Source organism: Chondrus crispus, genomic scaffold, assembly GCF_000350225.1.
Source record: "Chondrus crispus Stackhouse genomic scaffold, scaffold_199, whole genome shotgun sequence".
NCBI lineage: Eukaryota > Rhodophyta > Florideophyceae > Gigartinales > Gigartinaceae > Chondrus > Chondrus crispus.
The window spans coordinates 116,987-137,327 of record NW_005179072.1 but is presented as its reverse complement, the minus strand read 5'-3'; the positions used below and the strand labels follow the sequence as shown (position 1 = coordinate 137,327).

The following is a 20,341-nucleotide window of genomic DNA, read 5'->3' as shown; positions in this document are numbered from 1 at the left end:
GAGCACGGCTGGCATCTGGTTGTTGATGTCGGCTGGGATACTTTTGGCAATTACTCGGCGACAGCTGGCCATTGCCTTGCCGTAAAACGCTGTCAGGTCGGGTGGGGGGGTGAAGTTGTCGTCAATGAGGTCTTCGAGGTCATGCATGGTCAGTATGTCTATAAGGGTGGCATGCCAGAGGGGGAAGTTGTCTTCCGTGAGTGCGGGGAGCTCTTCTGATATCTTCCATTTCGGGGTTTGCGTGAGCGTGTAGCTGTGAGGTCCTGGGGGATTGCCGCTGGTGCCAGGGGTGTCCATGGTTCGTTCCTCTCTTTCTGTGAGCTTAGCGTTGTCGTACAGCGGTGTCCAAATGGGGGATGTATCACGGTAGTGACGACGTCGCGACCGGGGGGAGTTAGTATGTTGTAGATCGGCTATGTTGTCGTTGTGGGCGGGTGACAACTAGGAGGAGCAATGCTCAGACTTGGCTAGCGGAGCAATGCTCGCACGCTGGGTGGGTAAGGTGTAGAGCAACGCTCGAATCCTTGTCGGTTACTTTCGTAGAGCCAAGCTCGAATACGTTGTAGAGGTCGTAGAATGCAGTGGTTGCTGTTAGGCTTGCGTAGGGTCCATAACCTGTGATTGCGTAATCGACGACGATCCCTTTTGGCCGTCGGCGTGGTTTATTCAGATACTTAAAATGGGCGCTGAAGTCTTCGTGTGTACGTGTACACGTTGCGTAATAACACGGAAGGATGTACAGTATGTTTTTCACTGTTCCCTTTTGCTTAATTTCCTAATTATTTTTGAATAAAATACTGTAACTTTCTAAATAAAACAACTGGCCTTTTACCCTATTTATATTTTGTAGACAAATGATGAGACCTCTCTAGATGTGTGATCACTACGCACTTCGCGAATGAAGACATTTTGGCGAAGACCCCGTCTGTTCCACTCAGCCCCTTGATCGCCGTCCTACGCAGGAGCTAAAAAACACCAATGCGATTCTTATAATCGCGAGCCCGGGAATCAAGCTTTGCTGCTGTCCTATAGTTCGAGGAAAGGTCACCATTAATCATGACCGGACGACCAATGCTGACATGCCAATATGTTACAGTACCAATCCTTTTTGAATTCTTTACGCAAGTTTTGGTAGAGACAGAGAGACGAAGAAGAACTAAAATTTTGAAGCCCCTGTCATAAGCTGGGTCAAGACGTGCTTGTCATGTTCACTCCTGAATATTCCTAGATTGCTCTACAGGAACAGTTCTAATGTATTATTTGTATGTGTAAACCAAAGTTGCCCTTCAGCCATCGAATTTTTCGGTGAAATTTGGAATCGTTTTTACGATGCAAACGTCTTGGGTACCGGCTTCGTTATCTTCACCTATCTACCGTGCCGTGCTCGAAATATCTAAATTCTATTCAGCACTGCATTCTACTTTGTTGTCACTAATATTTGTCTATGTATGAGTATAATTTCGTCAACGAGTATGCCTTCGAAAATTGAACTACCCTATACAGATTCACTCAGTCGGCCGTAAAGTGTACAACGTGCAATAACGGCAGCACTTGACACTGTCCCGAAAAGGGAAACTGTGCTACAGGGGGGGGGGGGTCGCGCAATAGTGCCACTTTGAGTAGTGCCTCCCACGCATTAGTTCTATGCAAAACGCCATGGCACGGTTATCATACTTCCTGCACGTGTTCATACACATGTGGCTTCAGGGCCTCCTTTAAGACAGCATGGACGGGCATGTTTGGACATGTATGGACGTCAGCGTGCACCTGATTGGTCCATTTATTACTTTTCTTAACAGTATGATGGCGCACACAAAGTTAATATAATGGAATCTGTCGCTACCAACGTGCCATACGAGAGCACACCATTGGCTGTCACCTACCGCATAAGTGCGATTAAATTCAATCTTGATCCAATTTAGCATACATTAAAATTCAATTTAATCATTTTATTGACGTCCCTGAATGCCAGTACAGGGGGATCGCGATATAGTGCCTCCCTCTGTCCGTGGGCCGAAAACGGCACTATATCGAACCAGGCACTATAAGATAATGAGATTTGCGGCTTTTTGCAGCCACTTCCTTGCATCACTGCTCAGAAAGACCGTTCGCTTCCCTATCGATAGCCCGGTATGATGCACCCCTTGAGCCAATTTACGGATCACGGCGCGCTGACACAATACATTAAATTATTGGACATGTAATATTTTGAAAATCGCAATCATATACATCCAAACATGGCTGTCCATGCTGTCTTAAAGGAGGCCCTCAGTAGTAGCAGGACTGCAGAGTCGAAGGTGCGACGGCGGAAAGCGGAGTGACGAAACCTCATCCGTTTTGTCTATAAGCGAAACCCCATTGTATCGCTTGCTGAGAGACACATTGAAAACAAGTTTTGAACCGTTATGGGACCTCCCACTCAAGAACCACCCTCGCATCTCAATTCCTCTCGAACTTCTCGCACGCGACTCACCCTTAATGAAAAAATTGAGGCCGGTCGCCTACTCAACATCGGACACTCCCCCCACTACATCATGAAGAAATATTCGGTCTCGCGGCGCACTGTAACAAACATTGCTACAAATCTTGAATCACTGACGAAGAAAGCAGAAACCGCGAACGTTTCCTTCACAGCAAAGACTGTGAGGGAGGCCCCATTCCCAGTACTGGAATCCGGCATTATGTCCTTCATATCTCTTGTCCGTTCCGCCAAAATGTCCGTCACGCATAATATTATTGCGGCAAAAGCAATATACTTGAGAGACAAATTATTACGTAAAGATCTATCTGAGTCACAAGCATGTGCGCTCCGTCAGTTTTCTGCTTCACGCGGATGGACAGACAAAATTGTCAAGAGACATGGCTTGCGCTCTGTCTCCCTCCGTGGCGAGGCCGGTATTGATGGCATTGCAAGCGTCGCAGCGGGTATTGCTACATTGAGGGCCAAGCTTCGCGAATATGAATTCCTCGGCGACCTTCTCCCTTCGCGCAACGTGGCCACGCGCCGCACCTCGGACACACAACGCACCGCAGGCGCCCAGCTGCGCACAAGGCTGCGGCGGCGCGCCAGCGGCGTTATGCCCCCAGCGGCCCGAGCAGGCGCTGGCGCACGGCTTCGACGCATCGCCTCGCATCCAAGAAGCCCTTGGCCAGCGCGGCGCGTGAGCTGGACGCTGTGAGGCGCAGGCCGGTCCCGCTGCACATGTCGTACAGCACGTAGCGTCCCATCACTTACAGCGGGCACGGGATCTGCTGTTTAACTGTAACAGAGAAGATCTGGGCGGGGCGTCGCAGGGGTAGAAGGTTAGAGCGGGTGCAAGGGAGGAGAGAGCGGACAGGGGGAGGCAGGGACGTTCGCAGCTGTCGCCTGTTGAGAGGGACATTAGAATTCCCCTTCAAAGCCTTGCGTCTCTGATACAGTTGTTTCCTGTTTGAAGCGAGCGATCCGCTCGCTTCAAACAGGACACAACTAGATCAACGACTGACATAGCCGGTGAATGCGAGATTTGGCGCTCATCTCGAGGAAGGCTGGTCACCCCGAAATGGTCCCTCCTGCTACAGGGACGCCGAACAACCTATGGGATACTGGGAGAAAACCGAATAATCATATCATTTGCTTCACTACTGTACAGCCTCAGACATTCACACAAACAAATGAATTGACCCGTATCTGGAAATGTTTTATTCAAAATCAGGGATCTGCGAATCATATTGCGTAAAACGAAAGCGATGATTCACACGTTGCCTGCGCCTCTCTCTGTACCTCTGCAGGACCCTTCTCCTTTTATCAATTGCAGTTTCTGCAATCTGGTGCATGCGATTACGCATGCGAGTAAACCTTTCGTGGTCGGGAGCGCGAAGAGGCTGCCACTTAATGTGACAATTGGTTAATGCAACACCGAGACGGAAGTAGTCGTCATAGATAGCCTCTCCCCACCTCCACTTTCGTGGCAAGAGGGTCCAAAGCCCACAAAGTCTCCCGAAAAAATTCTCTACGATAATCCGGTCACTCGACAGCTCGCGGTTGTATCTCTCATCGCTGAGAGAAAGGCTTCCATTTCTCGGCTTCTTCAGGGGGGTCACTCCTCGCAAAAACTCGGCCACGCCCTGGTAGCCCTTGTCCATTAGTGCAGCCCACATTTTAGTATAACGACCGGCGAGCGCGCGGGGAGGTTATTAACCGTGCGGCCGTGCACGGTGCACACGTGGCCGGGTGTGCCCACGTGTAGGGAGCGCGCGCGTTGACCAACCGGCCGTGGCGTGGCGCACGTGTACAGTATCACACGTGTCGTCCGTGCGGTAGTCTACGCGTGTTACGTGTCCGCGTTAGCACACGTGTCGTCCGTGCGGTAGTCTGTAAGCAACACGCGTGTACAGTAATGCACACGTGTAGTAGCAGCGTCGGTGCGGTAGTAGTAATTATGGCGCTAGCTTTTTAATTGTGTACAGTACCCGGCACGCACTAGGCGGCAGGTACTGTACTACTGTACTGGGACAGGTGTCCGAGGCGTCCCTCTGAGGGGTTAAGACCTGACACCCGTCCCTACCGGTAAACTGGGGCAAGCTCGCCCCCGTCCCTTTTGCGCCTACGTACGTCCGTTTTCGGTTGTCTGTCGCGCGCGCTGGCTTCTAACCCGTTACCGGTCGCTCCCGTTCACGCACCACGGGGCGACTGCGCGTAACCGGCCAGTGAGCCACTCCCTTTTCGCGAGCTCGTCTGATCGGTTCAATTAGCGCATCGCGTCCGCGCCGCGTGCTCCCTCGCTAAAGCCTCCGCCTCTCACCCAACCCAGGGCGGAGAGGAGTTATCCCACATTTGGTACTCTTGTGGAGGGAAAAACTCTCGAGGTTGAGCCTCACGCGTGGTCGCTCGATCGCGCGCAGAACCGTACGGACGGAAAAGGTTGAGAAGTCACCGCGTCGATCGCGAAGCGTATTCGACGATGAACCGACTGGATCAAGGGGGAGACTCCGCCTCCGGGCGTCTGAGCACCCGCAGTGGCAGTGGCGCACCGCGCCCCCGGGTGGAGAACCCGGAAGCCCTGCTGCGACCGCCACCGCGACCGGGCCGCACGCGAGCGTCCGCATCGGATGTTACGCCGGCCGTGTCGGCAGGCACTGAGAATCTCGTCCAATGGATGGTCGACGCGATTCAGCCGCGCATCCAGGCCTGGGTCGAAGAGTTCCTCTCTACGGAACTCCCCCAGGTAGCGCGCGTATGCCTCGACCGAACGGTGCCCGCGCTCGTGGACGCGCACGTACGCAGCGCGATACCACCGCTTTTGGACGAACTTCTACCCGCTCAAGTCCAATGCGAGGTGGTGACCGCGCTCACCACTGTGGATGAAGAATCCCCGTCCGGCACGGCTCTAAAGGGAGCGATCAGCTCCGCCGTGGCCAATCGTCTGGCCACGACCTTCGCCGGAGCAGGAGTCGACGCACGCGAGCAGCGCGACTCAACCGCTCCGGATCTTACGCTAACGCACGCTGAACCGATCGGCGCCGCACCCGGGATCGGTACAATGGCCCCTCACCCGGAGGGTAAGACCATTTACCTCCCACAAATTTATGGTGCTACAGGAGGGCCCACAGAAAATGGCCCTCCCGTACTCGCCGATACGGCTGGCCCCCGCGGGACAGAAAACCGCCTGGGGCGCTTCGCGACAGAAAAGCGACAGCCGTATCGGTCGAGCAGAAGAAGCGCACCCGACGCTCAAGGCTACACCTCGGAGGGTACAGAACACCCCTCCGAGGAAGAAGACACAAGACGTCGCCACAGCGCGACGCGCAAGAACCGCGACGGACGCTACGCGCGATACCGCGATGCCGGAGGGGTCGGCTACCCCTCCGATGATAACCGCGAAGGACGCTATACGCGATACCGCGATGCCGGAGGAGGTGGATACCCCTCCGATGACGAGGACACCGAGTCGGATGAATTGCGCAGAAGCGACAGAAGAGGCCGCAATGCGCGCGACCGACGTCGGTTCCGGCGAGAAGACTCCGACCTGAACGGCTACAGTAGCCCCGGCGGAGAAGGAGATCGCCATCGCAGGGGCAGAGACCGCCGGTCTGCTCCGAGGCGGGATCCAAAACGGTTGGCGGTGATCAGGCCGCTGAACGACCTGTTCACCAAGGCCGTCGCCTACCGCACGTATAGGCTAGAAAATCGCAGCGCGCGCTACGACGCGAGTACCGCGCGGCGAGTTACCCGTTATCGGAAGAAGTTGGACGTCCAGCTGAAAACCCACACGTTCGGTGGTCAAGATCCAATCGCGGTGCTAGGATTTCTCGCGACGCATCCGGGCGTGGACTACCAAGCGGTGGCATGCTACGCGCAAGCGATAGGCGAGACGCACCGCTCGGCTCGAAGACAGGCGACCTCGCTCGCGTCGCCTCAAGCACCGTCCGATTCGGTGAGAAGATTCACGCGCAACGCGCGGACAAGGCCTGTGCTGTCGGTCGAGTCCCTGTCTGAACTCCCGACAGAACGCGGAACCGAAACGGAGGAGATACTGGCGGTGACGGACCAGTCGGCGACGCCGAGCTCGCTTAGCTCGCCGCCGACTAGCTACCATCCGTCACCCGCCTCGTCCCTGGCGGGCGCACCGATGGCGCCCGCCCAACACGGTGACGCGCGCGCACATCCGTACGGAAGGCCAGTACAGAACCAGCGGGTCCGGTTCTTCAACCAAGGATTACCTGGACCCCCGCTGTGTCGGTTCTGTCTGGACCTGACCCACCGACAGGAGCAATGTCCTGTGGTGGCGGATAGCGCGCTGCGTTCGAAGCTTTTGCAGGCCCGCGAGGCCAATTATCAAAAGCTTCGGATCCGTCAAGGTCTCCGCCCGGGTTCGCCGTTCGAGCGTCAACCGCCGATCGCGTGGCGAAATTCGCGTGCGCGGGCTCCCACGGGCATCAACGTGGTCGAGCCGCGCGAGACCGTCCAATCGGAAGAACCCGCGCTACCGCTGACGGACGAGGGGCCCGAGGACCTTGGGTTGACGGGGGAAGCCGGGGAGGACGCGTAGAGGCGTCGACGATCCTCCCCGTGCCAAGCCTCAATAAACAAGGCACCCCGTCGACCGCTTCGGTACGCGCGCAATCGCAGAGCCGAACGGACGAAGCGGCAATTTGCTTCTTCAAGAAGCGGAATTATAAGGTCACCGCAACGGTCGGACAACGACGCGCGATGATGCGCGCCATCACGCCGGTTCTAGATTCGGGCGCCGGCCCGAATCTAATCCACCTACGCTGTGTGGCAGAACCGTGGCGCGCTGCCATCCAGTCCGCGCGGAGCCCGCCGCTCATCGACGCTTCGAGTAGGTCGATGAAGGCCCTCGGCGAGCTCAAACTGTACCTCCGGATTGGTGAGTTCGTCGCGCGCGTACCGTTCTTGGTCGTCACCAACCTTGCGGTGGACTGTATCATCGGAACCACGTTCCTGGATCGCCACGTGAAGGCGATCCTGCCACCGCAGAGGAAGGTGCTGTCCCATCATGCGCCGTCCGTAGCGCTGACGGGAGTCACACCCTCGAGGCACGACCGCAAGATGGCCTCGAGGGGACCGTCACAGCAGCTCCCGCAGGAGGAAAATTCGGCCGACCGGAAGCGCGCGCAGTTCCCGACGAACGTACCGTCACGGAAAATTCGCGTGGTCAAGGGGGTCACGATACCCCCGATGACCCAAGCGATGGTACGCGTCGCAACACCGGTTGGGGGGCTTTGCTTCCTGCAAAACCACCCCAAAACGGCGCATAAGAATTTATGCCTGATGGCCCAGGGGGTCATGGACCTCTTCCGGGGCGAGCCGTTTATGGTGCTCGTTAGCAACTTCGGAAACCGCGCGGTCCACGTCCCCAAGCATACCGTTGTCGGTCTCGCGTTGCCATCCCCCACACACATCCTGACACTTGGCGTAGCGGCCCCCGGAGAGGCCGACGCTAAGGAAGGGGGAGGGAACAAAAATAATTCCTCGACCGCTACGGAGGAACAACCGCGACGTGAACAACCAGTTACGGACGATGGCAGAAGAAAATCCTCCACCGCTACGGAAGGATACGCGCGTCGCAAAGAATCCGCTACGGGAGGAGGCGCGCGACGCGAAGAACCGGAAACGGACGACGCCCACAGTGGCAATCCCGCTAACGCGGATGAGCGGACCGATACGGACGCGGAGAAGACCCGCTCGTGGGAAGAAGACGTCCATATTTGTGCAGAAGACAGCAACGTCCGGTTTAATTCTCCCGGTACTGTACTGCAGGACGCGGGGACCCATCGAGAGGACCCACGGACCCCGGTGAAGTACAAGCGCGCTACGCTGCGCAAGCTTCGCGACGCGCTCGACCGTGGTCGGACGAAATTAACCGCATCGCAAAAGCGGTACAAGGACGATTTTGACAAGAAGGTCCGCTTCCGTCCGGTCGTTGTGGCGGGCGATTTTGTCTACGTTGATCGCCCGCCCCGCCCGTTGACAAGCGTCGAGCGACGCACGCGTGCGCAAGGTACGGCCGGAACGGACGAGCTCTCTGTCAAACTACTACCGAAGACAGAGGGTCCGTTCCGCGTGCACTCCGCTACGGACACCACGGTCCTCATCGAGCAGGACGGCGTGGAAAATCGCGTGAGCATCGACCGCGTTACGAAGATGCCGCGCGGGCCGGGGGATACCGTCACCCCGGCCACATCGACCGAATCGGACGCACAAGCCGCCACGCCAAGAGCGGAGTACGTCGTTGACCGCATTGTCGGACACCGTACTACGCGCGGCGGGATCCACTACAAGGTCCGGTGGTATGGATATACCGCTTCGGACGACACCTACGAGCCCGCCGATGGGCTTCCGCAGCAGTTTATCGACCGGTATTGGCGCTCGCGCCAACAAGGATCAAGCGTGCATGCGTAGCGCAAGTTTCGGCCGCTCTCGGTCGCACCGCTCGGACGCTCGCTCGCGCAAAAGCCTCTGGGGAAAACAAGCCGCGCACGTGCTATGCAGCCCCGGCAGCCAGCTGTAGCATAAACACCCCAACGTCGAAGAGGTGTATGCACAGTCCTGCTAGACCCTGGTCGGAGAAGGGAAGCAACCCCAGCTAACGGAACCGGGCGAGCCCGTGTAGCGGTGGTAGAGCGGGTACGGTCGGGGACGGTCGCACGCGCGGGCCGATCTACGCCTCGACGCCCCGGCGCAGCGCTGGGTGACGTACCAGCGCTGACGGGCGGAGGCGGATCTAGGTTCGCTCGCGTGCTCGCACGTCCCCTGCCCGCTCGGCTCCTAACTAGATACGGGCTAGTGGGAACCCGTTCTAGAATAAGCGGGGCGAGCTTGACCAGAGGCGTGGGTTCTGGACAAGCTCGTGCTTGTCCTCTCCCCTCCGCCGTCGGTCCGCTCATATTTAATATACAAACCTCTATAATAACACTACAGTACCGAGGTACTGTAGTGGTCTACTGTAGTGCAGGTCGGCCTGCACTGTACGGTGTCAGCATCGGTGCTGACAGTACACGTGGTACCGGTGTGTGCGCGCTTCGTACGCGCCGGGTACACGTATGCACGTGTGCTGTGAGGCACACGTGGACACGCTCGGTGGTACTATAGAGCGTCGGGCTCTACAGTAACTAAATCAATCGTGATCTAATCTAAAGAGAGTCCCTCATCTAATCTAAAGAGAGTCCCTCAGGGGGGGGGTTATGCTACACGCCCCCCCCCCACAAGTGTGAACGTCCGCGTTCACATGTGCTTGTAGGGTGGCTCTTGTTTTCCTCTCCGTCTCGACTCCAGAGAGGTCGCCTTCCCTGCCTGTGGTGCGCTCGTCCTCTTCCTCCTGTACTCTGGTCCCCGCCGCGTCGCGCGGTGTCAACACGCGCCAAGGCGTATGGGTTCTTGCCTACTCGCCCTCGCGTCGAGCGTGGCGACTGCTGCTGTAGGGGGTTCGTCGCCCTCTGGCGATCCAGGCGCGGCGCCATGCGGAACGACCCCGGTCTTCGGACGGGCATGGGGAAGGGGCCTGCGTTGGTCCTCGTCGCCGATGTCGGTGGCGCGCCGGCGCGGCTACCTTCTGTTTTTTTTTGTTCCCCCAGGCGGCTAACCGGCGCGTGGATCTGCGTCGATGAGCGGTGCGGGCGATGCCCTTACCTTTTGTACTCCTCGCCGTCGGCGGCAAGGCAGGGCGTGCGACCGTCGTCCTTCTTGGGGGCCCCTCGCCGTCGACGGCGAGGGAACCGCGCGGGGCTGCTCTTATACTTGGTACGTCTCGCCGTCGGCGGCGAGGTCCCGATACCTGACCATCGAGGGCAATCAGTCGGGGAGGTCGCCCCCCTCTTCTCATTTACCGACATCGTCGTGAGGTCGGGTGGGGGATGACGAGCATGCGAGTACGAGCATGCGCCCGCCTTCGTCGGTTTCGTCCCGTCGACGATCGCGAACCTTTCGGAAGGTCGCTCGCGCCGCGTTCCTAGTTCACACTGATCCCTCGAGTTGTCGGCGGGTTACTGGGGAGAGTCTTCTTACCCCCGACCTCCCTCCGTGTTGGGAAGTCGTTCCCGTCTCGTCCGGCCCGCCTTGCTGTCGAGCGTAGGAGGTCGTCAGAGCGCGGCCACGGGGGTTCGTCGTACGGCATCGGCCGTGGGAGCGGCGCCCCCGGCGGGTCCGACTAGCTTATATATCGTACCTGGGTTCCTCGCCGTCGGCGGCGAGGACACCGCGCTCGGCATATAACTTTTCGTTCGTGTCCCTTGGCGTACGTGGCGGGGGAACGAACCCGCAGGAAATGCTCTCATACTTGGTGTTCTTCGCCGTCTGTCGGCGAGGGACTGGTGCGCTGCCGCCGGGGGCGCGCCGTACGGCATCGGCCGTGTGCGTAGTGCGGTAGGCGCTCTCGCCTTGCTTGTAGGTCTTCCTTGGTGCCCCTCGCCGTCGGCGGCGAGGGCACAGCACGCGGTAGTGGCTCTTCCTCAGCGTCCCTCGCTGTCCGCTGCGGGGGCGCGGCGCGCGGCGGAGGCTTTTCTCCTTGGCGCCCCTCGTGGTCCGTGGCGAGGGCGCGGCACGCGGAAATCGTCGTCCTTGACGCCCCTCGCCTTCGGTGGCGAGGGCACAGCGCGCGAAATTCGTCCTCTCGTCGGCGTCCCTCGCCGTCCGTAGCGAGGACGCCGCGCGGTTCAGTCGTCTTTCTTGATGCCCTTCGCCGTCGGCGGCGAGGGCACACCGCCCGGCATTCGTCTTCTCGTCGGCATCCCTCGCCGTTTGAGGCGAGGGTGTGAGCGTCCGTGCTGTTGCTCTTCCTCCGCGCCCCTCGCCGTCCGGGGCGGGGGCGCGGGTGCACGCGCAGTGCTCTTCGTAGGCGTCCCTCGCCGTCGGCGGCGAGGGCACGGGCGCGCGTCCCGAGCTCTTCGTAGGCGTCCGTTGCCGTACGAGGCGAGGGCGCGGCGCGCGGCAGTCGTCTTCCGTGGTGCACCTCGGCATCGGCGGCGAAGGGCAGAGGGGGTCCGCGCGTACTCATCCGAAGAGTACGGAGGCCCTGCACCGCCGTCCTGTCAATGTCCGTCCGACCTGTAGAGCACGCAGCGTCTACGACGCTTGCCGTGTACAGTACCCGTGCGCGCGTGCGCGCACAGGTACGGCCGTGAGCCCTTTCTAAAATAATCCCAAAATTTGCCCGATTTTCCCGCGAAAATCTTTTCCGCAAATTTTCCCAGCACAGTCCGTGATGGGTGTGCTGTCATGCGCCGCCCCAAATTCTTCCGAAAATTAAGGAGCAATGGCGTCAGAATTAAATTGTGCTCCAGCAATGCAACGTGTCTACCGGTGTACCCCCTTTTTCGTAATTTTCTGAGGAGACGGCCACAGGTCGTGGCGCCTCGTGTCCGTATATCACCGTCCCCTTTTCTGCGTAGCGGTCCTCATCCGCGCTCCCCTTTCCTTCACCCACGTCAGCCTTCTTCCGAACATCGGTGCGGGCGTTATTCATCCGTGCCACCCGTACGCGGCTGGCCGCGTTGTCCTCATGTCTTCACTTCCCGCGGTGCCCCCTTCTTTTGATTCCCCGTTGTCCCCTTCGCGTGGGGGAGCTGCCGGCACGCTCCCTGCGCTTCCGCCGCTCTCGGGGGCCTCCTTGCCCCCGCGTACAGTACCTCTCCCGTCCTCTTCCGGGGACTCCATCACGCGTGCTCTTCCCGTAGAGGGATTTCTCCGCCCCGCGGCGCACGCGCTGCCGCCCTTCCAGAAGTGTCGTGGCCCCTCGGCACTCTGGAGCGTCCGTACCGCTCCCCATCGTGCGGGATCCTTATGCTGACCAGGGATACAAATCCTTTCGCGCCGAGGAGGGTGGCCCCCGTGGCGCGTCCAATCGCGTTTGGCCGCCGCACAGCGAGGTTACCATGCCGTCGTTGGAGGAGCTAGGGTCAGAGGTGCCTCGGCACCCGAGCAACTGTCCCCAGCCCTCCAGCGTCTCTGGTCCGGAGGGGGCTACTGATGGCACGAGCCAATAGTCGTGCGGTCTTACTAGACCTCGAGGTTCCGTCCTCGGCACTTGCGTCTTCGTAAAAATAGTAGCACCGTTTCCCCGCTTGGCTTCGACCCGTGACGTCTCTCATCGAGCCTGTCAATCCATCCCCGACGAGGGGTGGAAAAATCGTGTGTGTACGCGGTACGGTCTTATCAGTTCTCCCTTGTGTCACCGGGTCCTTAGATACGCGTCCCTCCTTCCACCTCGTTCGGAGAGGTGGACAAGGAGTATGAGGCCGACGTCCGTGTCGTTCCTCGCGTTACGCGTTCTCCGCAGTCACGGCCGCGTTTTTCTCCCCCACCAGAAAAGTAATCGCGGGAGGGCGGTTCTCCGCCGACAGCGTGAGTCGAGCCTCGAGGCTCCTTCCTTTCCGCGTCGGTCTCGGCGGTCGCGGATGGTCGTCCCTCGAGGACGACCTGCCCCTCGCTTTTTACGCGGACCTCATTCGCCTCCTGCCGAGGAGGCGCGTTGTTGTCGCTGAGGCGGTACGTTCGCCTGGTGCGTGTCGCGTGGTCCTGCCTATCGAGGCGACGAGGAGAAGAGTGTGCGCTTCCGCATGCGCGTAATGGGGCTGCGCGACAAAGAGGTGAGGGCCATGACGATGGGTCGCTTGCGCGTTATTGGCGCGTACGAAGAGGCGGAAGGATTCGTGGAGTCTTCATTGTAATTGGCTTCATGCAGCGCCCTCGAAAGGCCCTGGCGCGTTGGAGCGGAAAGAGGCACGTGCCACGGGTGGCCGGTCCGTCGGTGACCGCGTGCGACCGCTTCAAGCTTCTCCGCCCGTTTCGGGCTTCGAACCGGCCGCTGCTCGGAAGCGACTCCCGTCGCCGTGTGACGCAAAACGGTGGGCGTGCCTGTCGGTGCCGCGTGAGCGCGGCTGGAGCGAGGTTACACGACCTGGGGCCGACGCGCTTGACGACGGCTTCGGTTAGGTACTCTTGCCGCGTGCGCGTAGGCGTGTCGACCGCGAACTCTCCGTCGTAATCCGCCGCGGACGGCCGGCGAGAGAGGGTCCCCCGGTACGTTGGAAAGGGCGGAAAGGGGTCTTCGCATCTGCTCCTATCCCCTTTCGTTGCAATGTGGCTCTTACCAAATCGAAGGGCAACGCGCTTCGCGCGCTGCTCTCCGCGACTTGGTTGCGTGTCGCCCCTGATTCCACTTGTCCTGTCGGTCGCATGCGCACGTGCACCTCGCCCTACTGTACGCCTCCGGTTTTTTGATTATTTGCGGGGTGGTAGCGGTTTGTTGCCAGGCCCCCAGCGGCGACGGCTTGGCATACAGTGTCATTCGACCCGTATTTCCCGCATATTTCTGGTACGTTCCCCCCCAAATTATTTTAGGTACGCCGTAACGGATTGACTGTGGGGTGGGCGGCGCGTGCCGTGCCTCTGTTTTTCTGTGCCCACCTCTTCCCGTCTGTACGTCGTCGGGTGTGCGCGATCGCGGGCTCGTGAGTCGTTCCGCGCGCGATACTGGTCGCAATGTATCACGTCCTTCCTGCTCTAGGTGGGGGTCGTCGCCCTCCTGCTTCCCGTCGGTTACTACGCGACACGTTACGTTGCCAGCGGTTCGTGTCGCTTTGTGTTTGTGTGTGGCGTGGTGAGCTTGCACTGTCCACACGTCTTGGCGTTGTCCTTGATTTCCGATTCGAGCACGCTACCAGCGAGTTTTATCGTGACGCTCCCCCGTTTCTTGGGAGACCGTATTCTCCCATTCTATGTTCGTCGTTCCGGGTCTACCCTTTTTCGTTGTACAGTTCGTACTTTCTCACCTTCTTCGTCTTGTCGACGGCGTCCTCTCTGCGGAGCTAGATCGGCCAGCTCCTGCCTCCTCGACTTGATCGGTCAAGTCGGTGAGGTGTAGCGCATGTGCGATCCTCTCGGCGACACTGCGTTCGGTAGGATCTTTGGGGCGTGTTGCATCGGCCCACGCCTCACGCTCCGTCTTGTGCACGGGGCTTACGGAAGCCTCGGTGCCTTCACGGTCGGTCCGTGTCATCTGACCTACGGAGGTCAGGGTGTCTTCTCTTTCGTTCACACGCGCCGGGCTTACGGAAGCCTGGGCGCCTTCGCTTTCTTCGCCGATGGTGGTCGCCACCGGACTCACCAGGGTCTCCTCGTGAGGCGAAGCGTGCGCTCCCACAAGAGCAGTTCGAGAATCCTTGACTCGGGGGGCCGGCTTCGTCCGCCGACTGCCGGAGGAGATTGCGCATTTCGGGGCGCGTCTCCATCTGGTAGTGGTAGTCCCTGTACACCGTGAACATTCGTTGTTCCGGGGACAGGAACTGGCACGCGTACATGGCGTGACCGTACGTACGGAATAGCCAACACACGTACGCGCTGCCCACTCCCGAGGCGAAGATCACCGCTTCGCGTGCCTCCTCATCGGTGAGGCGGGGCACGCGAGGAGGAGCGACTCCTCCATCTCGATTCGAGATGTATAACTCGGCGACCCGGCGGTCCGTACAACTCGTCACCCTCGGGGTGCGCGCGAACGCAATCGCAAATCTTCCAGTCGATCTCGTTGATGCTGGCGTGGGAGGTCGGCCTCCCACGGGCTTGCGGCCTCGCGCATTGAGGACAGGGTCGGCCTGCCACTCATCCTCTCCTATGTGGAGGGATGCCGCAGGCGAACTTGTCACATGCGGCCTCGGGGTTCGATTCCCCCTCGCTGCCGGTTTCGGATCCGTCAGCGGCAAACCGCGCTGAGCACGGCACGTTGTGCCTCCCGTCTTCGCGATGCGGCGGATCGTTGGACGGTCTGTCTTCTGTTGTCCGGGCAATGGTTGGACGGTCTCAGCCACTGCGGCCCGGGTCGCAGGGGCTAGTCCGCGTACGAATTCGTGTAGAATACGGACGTCTACTGGACCGGGGTGCGCGGTGAGATCCACTGGCGCGTAGCCGCCCCAGCGAGGATCGACGGCGAACATAGGTTCTCCGGATCCGCGAGCGGCTCCTCCTCGGTCCGGGGCGTCCGCGTACGATACGCGTGTCATCTGCCGCACGTCTCCGGCTACATGCGGCAGGGCTTGGGTCTCGGACGCAAAATTTGCGTCCGTCTTGGGGCTTCGCTGCCCCGTTACCCAACTGGTGTCGGCCCCAGTCGGGCTCCCTTCTTGCGCTTCGGGCGCGTTCGGAGGTACAGTGGCACCGGGCCCTTTCGGGGGGGGCTCCGGGTGACCTTTCGGCCGATGCCTGTTCCATCTTAAGAACGCGCCTGACGGGGTGACGGGTAGCGTACGGACATCTACCGGACCGGGGTGCGCGGTGAGGTCCACCGGCCGGTAGCCGCCCCAGCGAGGATCGATGGAGAACAGAGGTTCTTCGGATCCGCGAGCGGCTTCTCCACGGCCCGGGTCGGTAGGGTACGGAACCCGTCCAGCCTGCCACATGCTTCCGGGGGCATGTGGCAGGGCTTGGGACTCGGACGCGACTTGCGCGTACATCGTTGGTCCTCGTTCTCCTGCGCCACGACTGGTGACGGCACTAGTCGGGCGTTGTCCTTTCGCGGCGGCAGTGGTCGGAGGTACGGAACCACCGGGCCCTCTCGTTGGGGCGCCGGGTAGTCTTGCGGCCATGGTCCGTTCCAAGTCACGGGCACGCTGCCGCGTGGACTCTAACTCAGCGGTCAGGTGCTCGAATGCACCTAGTTGCTCCGCCGAGGGGAGGGGAGCTCGTCCGTGCAGCGCGAGTAGACGGCATCCATCACGTCGATTCGGAGGGAAGTACGGACTTCCTCGATGTAGTCCACGATGCGTTCGTACATCGCCGCCGCTTGTCCTTCGGAGGACTGGGGCGACGGTTCGCGGTCTCGAGGACCTGCGTCGCCGACGTCCAACGGGGCTGATGGAACTTGCATAGCGGCCGCCCGCATATCCGCCGGTGCGGAGCGGATCGAGGCTCCGTACTCCTCACTCATCTCAACGCGTACGGGCGTGGAGGAAGACGACTACCTTCTCGGAATGATCTTCGGGGTCTTCTAGGTCGGGAGACCACTGTAGCATAAACACCCCAACGTCGAGGAGGTGTATGCACAGTCCTGCTAGACCCTGGTCGGAGAAGGGAAGCAACCCCAGCTAACGGAACCGGGCGAGCCCGTGTAGCGGTGGTAGAGCGGGTACGGTCGGGGACGGTCGCACGCGCGGGCCGATCTACGCCTCGACGCCCCGGCGCAGCGCTGGGTGACGTACCAGCGCTGACGGGCGGAGGCGGATCTAGGCTCGCTCGCGTGCTCGCACGTCCCCTGCCCGCTCGGCTCCTAACTAGATACGGGCTAGTGGGAACCCGTTCTAGAATAAGCGGGGCGAGCTTGACCAGAGGCGTGGGTTCTGGACAAGCTCGTGCTTGTCCTCTCCCCTCCGCCGTCGGTCCGCTCATATTTAATATACAAACCTCTATAATAACACTACAGTACCGAGGTACTGTAGTGGTCTACTGTAGTGCAGGTCGGCCTGCACTGTACGGTGTCAGCATCGGTGCTGACAGTACACGTGGTACCGGTGTGTGCGCGCTTCGTACGCGCCGGGTACACGTATGCACGTGTGCTGTGAGGCACACGTGGACACGCTCGGTGGTACTATAGAGCGTCGGGCTCTACAGTAACTAAATCAATCGTGATCTAATCTAAAGAGAGTCCCTCAGGGGGGGGTTATGCTACACCAGCCGCGTGTGACTGCGCACCGCGAGGCAGTCCGTACCGGATGGATCCCGCGCAAATGGACGCAGATTCTTCCAAAATTGGCCAACCCTCCGGGAGGGTGGTCCACAATGGGAATTTCCCAAAAGCGCCCACACGGATAGCTAGCAGCCACGCCTGGCCGCACCGTTCGGATGATCGCGCTCGCACGCGCCTATGAAAATGGAGAGCTATCCCGGGAACCGGTTCTTTGGATTGGGAGGTATCGCGTTCGCCGGCTTTTTAGTTTAGTCGCGATTTGGGCTACGTTTTTCCCTCCCACGCTGCGGGAAAAAATCGTAGTCCATTTCCGACAACGGCATTGCACTCCTGGGAGCTTTCCGCGTCTGGGAGTGTCAACTCGAAAAACCCGCATTCGGATGAATTTGGAAACCAAATTGGTTTCCTCCCGTTTCTTTCCGTTTCCTCTCGTTTCTTTCAGTTTCTAATTCGGGCTCGTGAAAAGAGGGCGCTCCGTACGGTTTGTGGATCGGTGTTGGCCCAATAGAGGTCGCTACCGCAAGGGACACGCGCGAAACTACCGTTTGGGGACATGCTTGGGCGGGCGCTCCGCTCGCGCTGCTTTTAGGATGAAAAAGAAGGGTGGATTTACGAAAATTGGCCAGCCCTCCGGGGTAGGAGTGCGAGAAGGGGGATCATAACCCCAAAACGACCGTACGGAACTCGTGCCTTCGTTGCACTGCGACGCTTAGGTGCGGGGAGGCGGTGAAGAACAGCACCAGCGGCAGCGGCGGCCCTCGCCTGGCCTGCGGAGGGCAGGGGCGAGGACGATATCGCGCGCACTGTACGCCGCTGCGCGCGAGCCGCCTCGGACGAATTGACCCGCGCGAACGCCGTCCCGGCCAACGCGGTGGCCGGTTGTGCCTCGCTGCGCAGGCCTCGCCGCGGCTGTACCGCAGGGGCCGATCGGTTCAACGCCGGGGCCCGACCAAGGCTCGACGGCGGACCGTATGGACGCGCTGCCAGGACCTCGTCTTGGCCGTCCGTTCTCGGTCCGCGGAAGCGGTACTGTACGGAAACGTCGTCGCGGGTGGAGGAGTTGGAAATTTCGGGGGAGCGTTAGGAGTGAGTTGGAAAGATCGGCGTCGCTCGCGCGCGAGACATTTGCGGACGCACTTACCGAATCGGACGAGACCGCTGGCCTCTGCAACGCGAGCTCCGCGACGAGGCAAGAAAAAAAGGCGTCCGTGCGCAAGCGCTCCGGTCTTCGCATCGTGGGCGCAGGGAAGGAGAGAGACCGGGGAGGAACCGCGTGGTCGAATGGGAGGCCGCTATGGGGGCGTAGCGAAAGCTAAGGAAGGGGGTCTGTAGTATAACGACCGGTGAGCGCGCGGGGAGGTTATTAACCGTGCGGCCGTGCGCGGTGCACACGTGGCCGGGTGTGCCCACGTGTGGGGAGCGCGCGCGTTGACCAACCGGCCGTGGCGTGGCGCACGTGTACAGTAGCACACGTGTCGTCCATGCGGTAGTCTACGCGTGTTACGTGTGCGCGTTAGCACACGTGTCGTCCGTGCGGTAGTCTGTAAGCAACACGCGTGTACAGTAATGCACACGTGTAGTAGCAGCGTCGGTGCGGTAGTAGTAATTATGGCGCTAGCTTTTTAATTGTGTACAGTACTCGGCACGCACTAGGCGGCAGGTACTGTACTACTGTACTGGGACAGGTGTCCGAGGCGTCCCTCTGAGGGGTTAAGACCTGACACCCGTCCCTACCGGTAAACTGGGGCAAGCTCGCCCCCGTCCCTTTTGCGCCTACGTACGTCCGTTTTCGGTTGTCTGTCGCGCGCGCTGGCTTCTAACCCGTTACCGGTCGCTCCCGTTCACGCACCACGGGGCGACTGCGCGTAACCGGCCAGTGAGCCACTCCCTTTTCGCGAGCTCGTCTGATCGGTTCAATTAGCGCATCGCGTCCGCGCCGCGTGCTCCCTCGCTAAAGCCTCCGCCTCTCACCCAACCCAGGGCGGAGAGGAGTTATCCCACACACATCTGAGGGTGCTCGACACTCAGCGTTCCTATGTCTTCCACATCTCTCTCAGAACCAATTTTGGCCAACTGTGCCAGGCGCCAGTCACGATTGCGCTGTAGAATCTCAGAATCGGAAACTGACCCTGGGTAGTGGGCGGTCATGCCGAGAGCCAATCCGTTTGGCAGTACGGAAACCTCAACTTTGAATCCGTATAATTTGTGTTTGCCGCTAAAATATCTCTTGCCTTCTTCGAGGCTACCGCTGGGTCTGAATGCCTGTTGGAACGTCACGTCCGTGGCGTATCGAGCCTCCAGGAAAGACTTGAACATCTGCTGCGAATCGCGGAGATCGGACATTTTGTTGAGGTCCCCGACCTTGTCTACGAAGCAGTCAAACAAACATTGATAAATTAAAGAAACAAACAGTGTGACCAAGCGCTCGAACGTCGGCCCTTTCATGTCGAAGACACGTGCCAACATATCCCATTGTCCTCCGTGCTTCAACACGGTCATCGTGATGAATAGAGCGTCCTTGCCAGATACTTTGGACCTCTGTCCTCGGCCGATATTGTATGTCTGAGTGACATATTCAGAAACGTGGTTCCACAGGAGTTCAAAGTTGCGAGGGAAAAAACTGGTCCTATTCCTGATGGCCTCTGCGCCACCTTCGTTGTAGAATGTGTCGAACAGCGGGCAGGGGGAATCGGCGTCGTCAGCGGAACTCATTGAGTTCCGATGCGGACTGAATTGCGCAATTTCGTCGTCGCGCTCGATAGCGTGTCAGCTAGGAGCTGGAGTGCCGCGGCGGCGTGGTTGGGAGGAAGTGAGGCCATAATGGGGAAGGATTTGGAGTTAGGAGATGGAAGGGGATCGTAGTGGTGTGGTGAGGACAGTTTCGAGGGGGAATATACTGTATATGACGAGTGGGGGGTCGGTGCTTGGTTAGAGGAGACCCTCCAACTGCACAAAAGCGCGGTCTTTTCGCGAGGACTTCGTAGTAATTTCGAATTTCTGCATCGTTGGCATGTTTTTGGTACGTGCATTTTCTCTGTGCTATTTTGATATCAGCTGTTGAGTTAAAATATACGGGCCATGGCCGTGATTTGGAAATCTCTGCTCACTTAGAGCATCTCCAGCGCTGCAGCTAAATCTATTCTAATTAGGACGCGTGTCAGTTTTCT

General features: G+C 59.5%; 1 protein-coding gene across 1 annotated transcript; it reads right to left on the bottom strand.

The window, feature by feature from the left end:
- Positions 1 to 1,715: 1,715 nt before the first annotated feature.
- CHC_T00003590001 (hypothetical protein) lies at positions 1,716 to 1,925 on the bottom strand. Its single transcript, XM_005714934.1, has one exon. The coding sequence runs from the start codon at positions 1,923 to 1,925 to the stop codon at positions 1,716 to 1,718; it is 210 nt and encodes a 69-aa protein (XP_005714991.1).
- Positions 1,926 to 20,341: the final 18,416 nt, after the last annotated feature.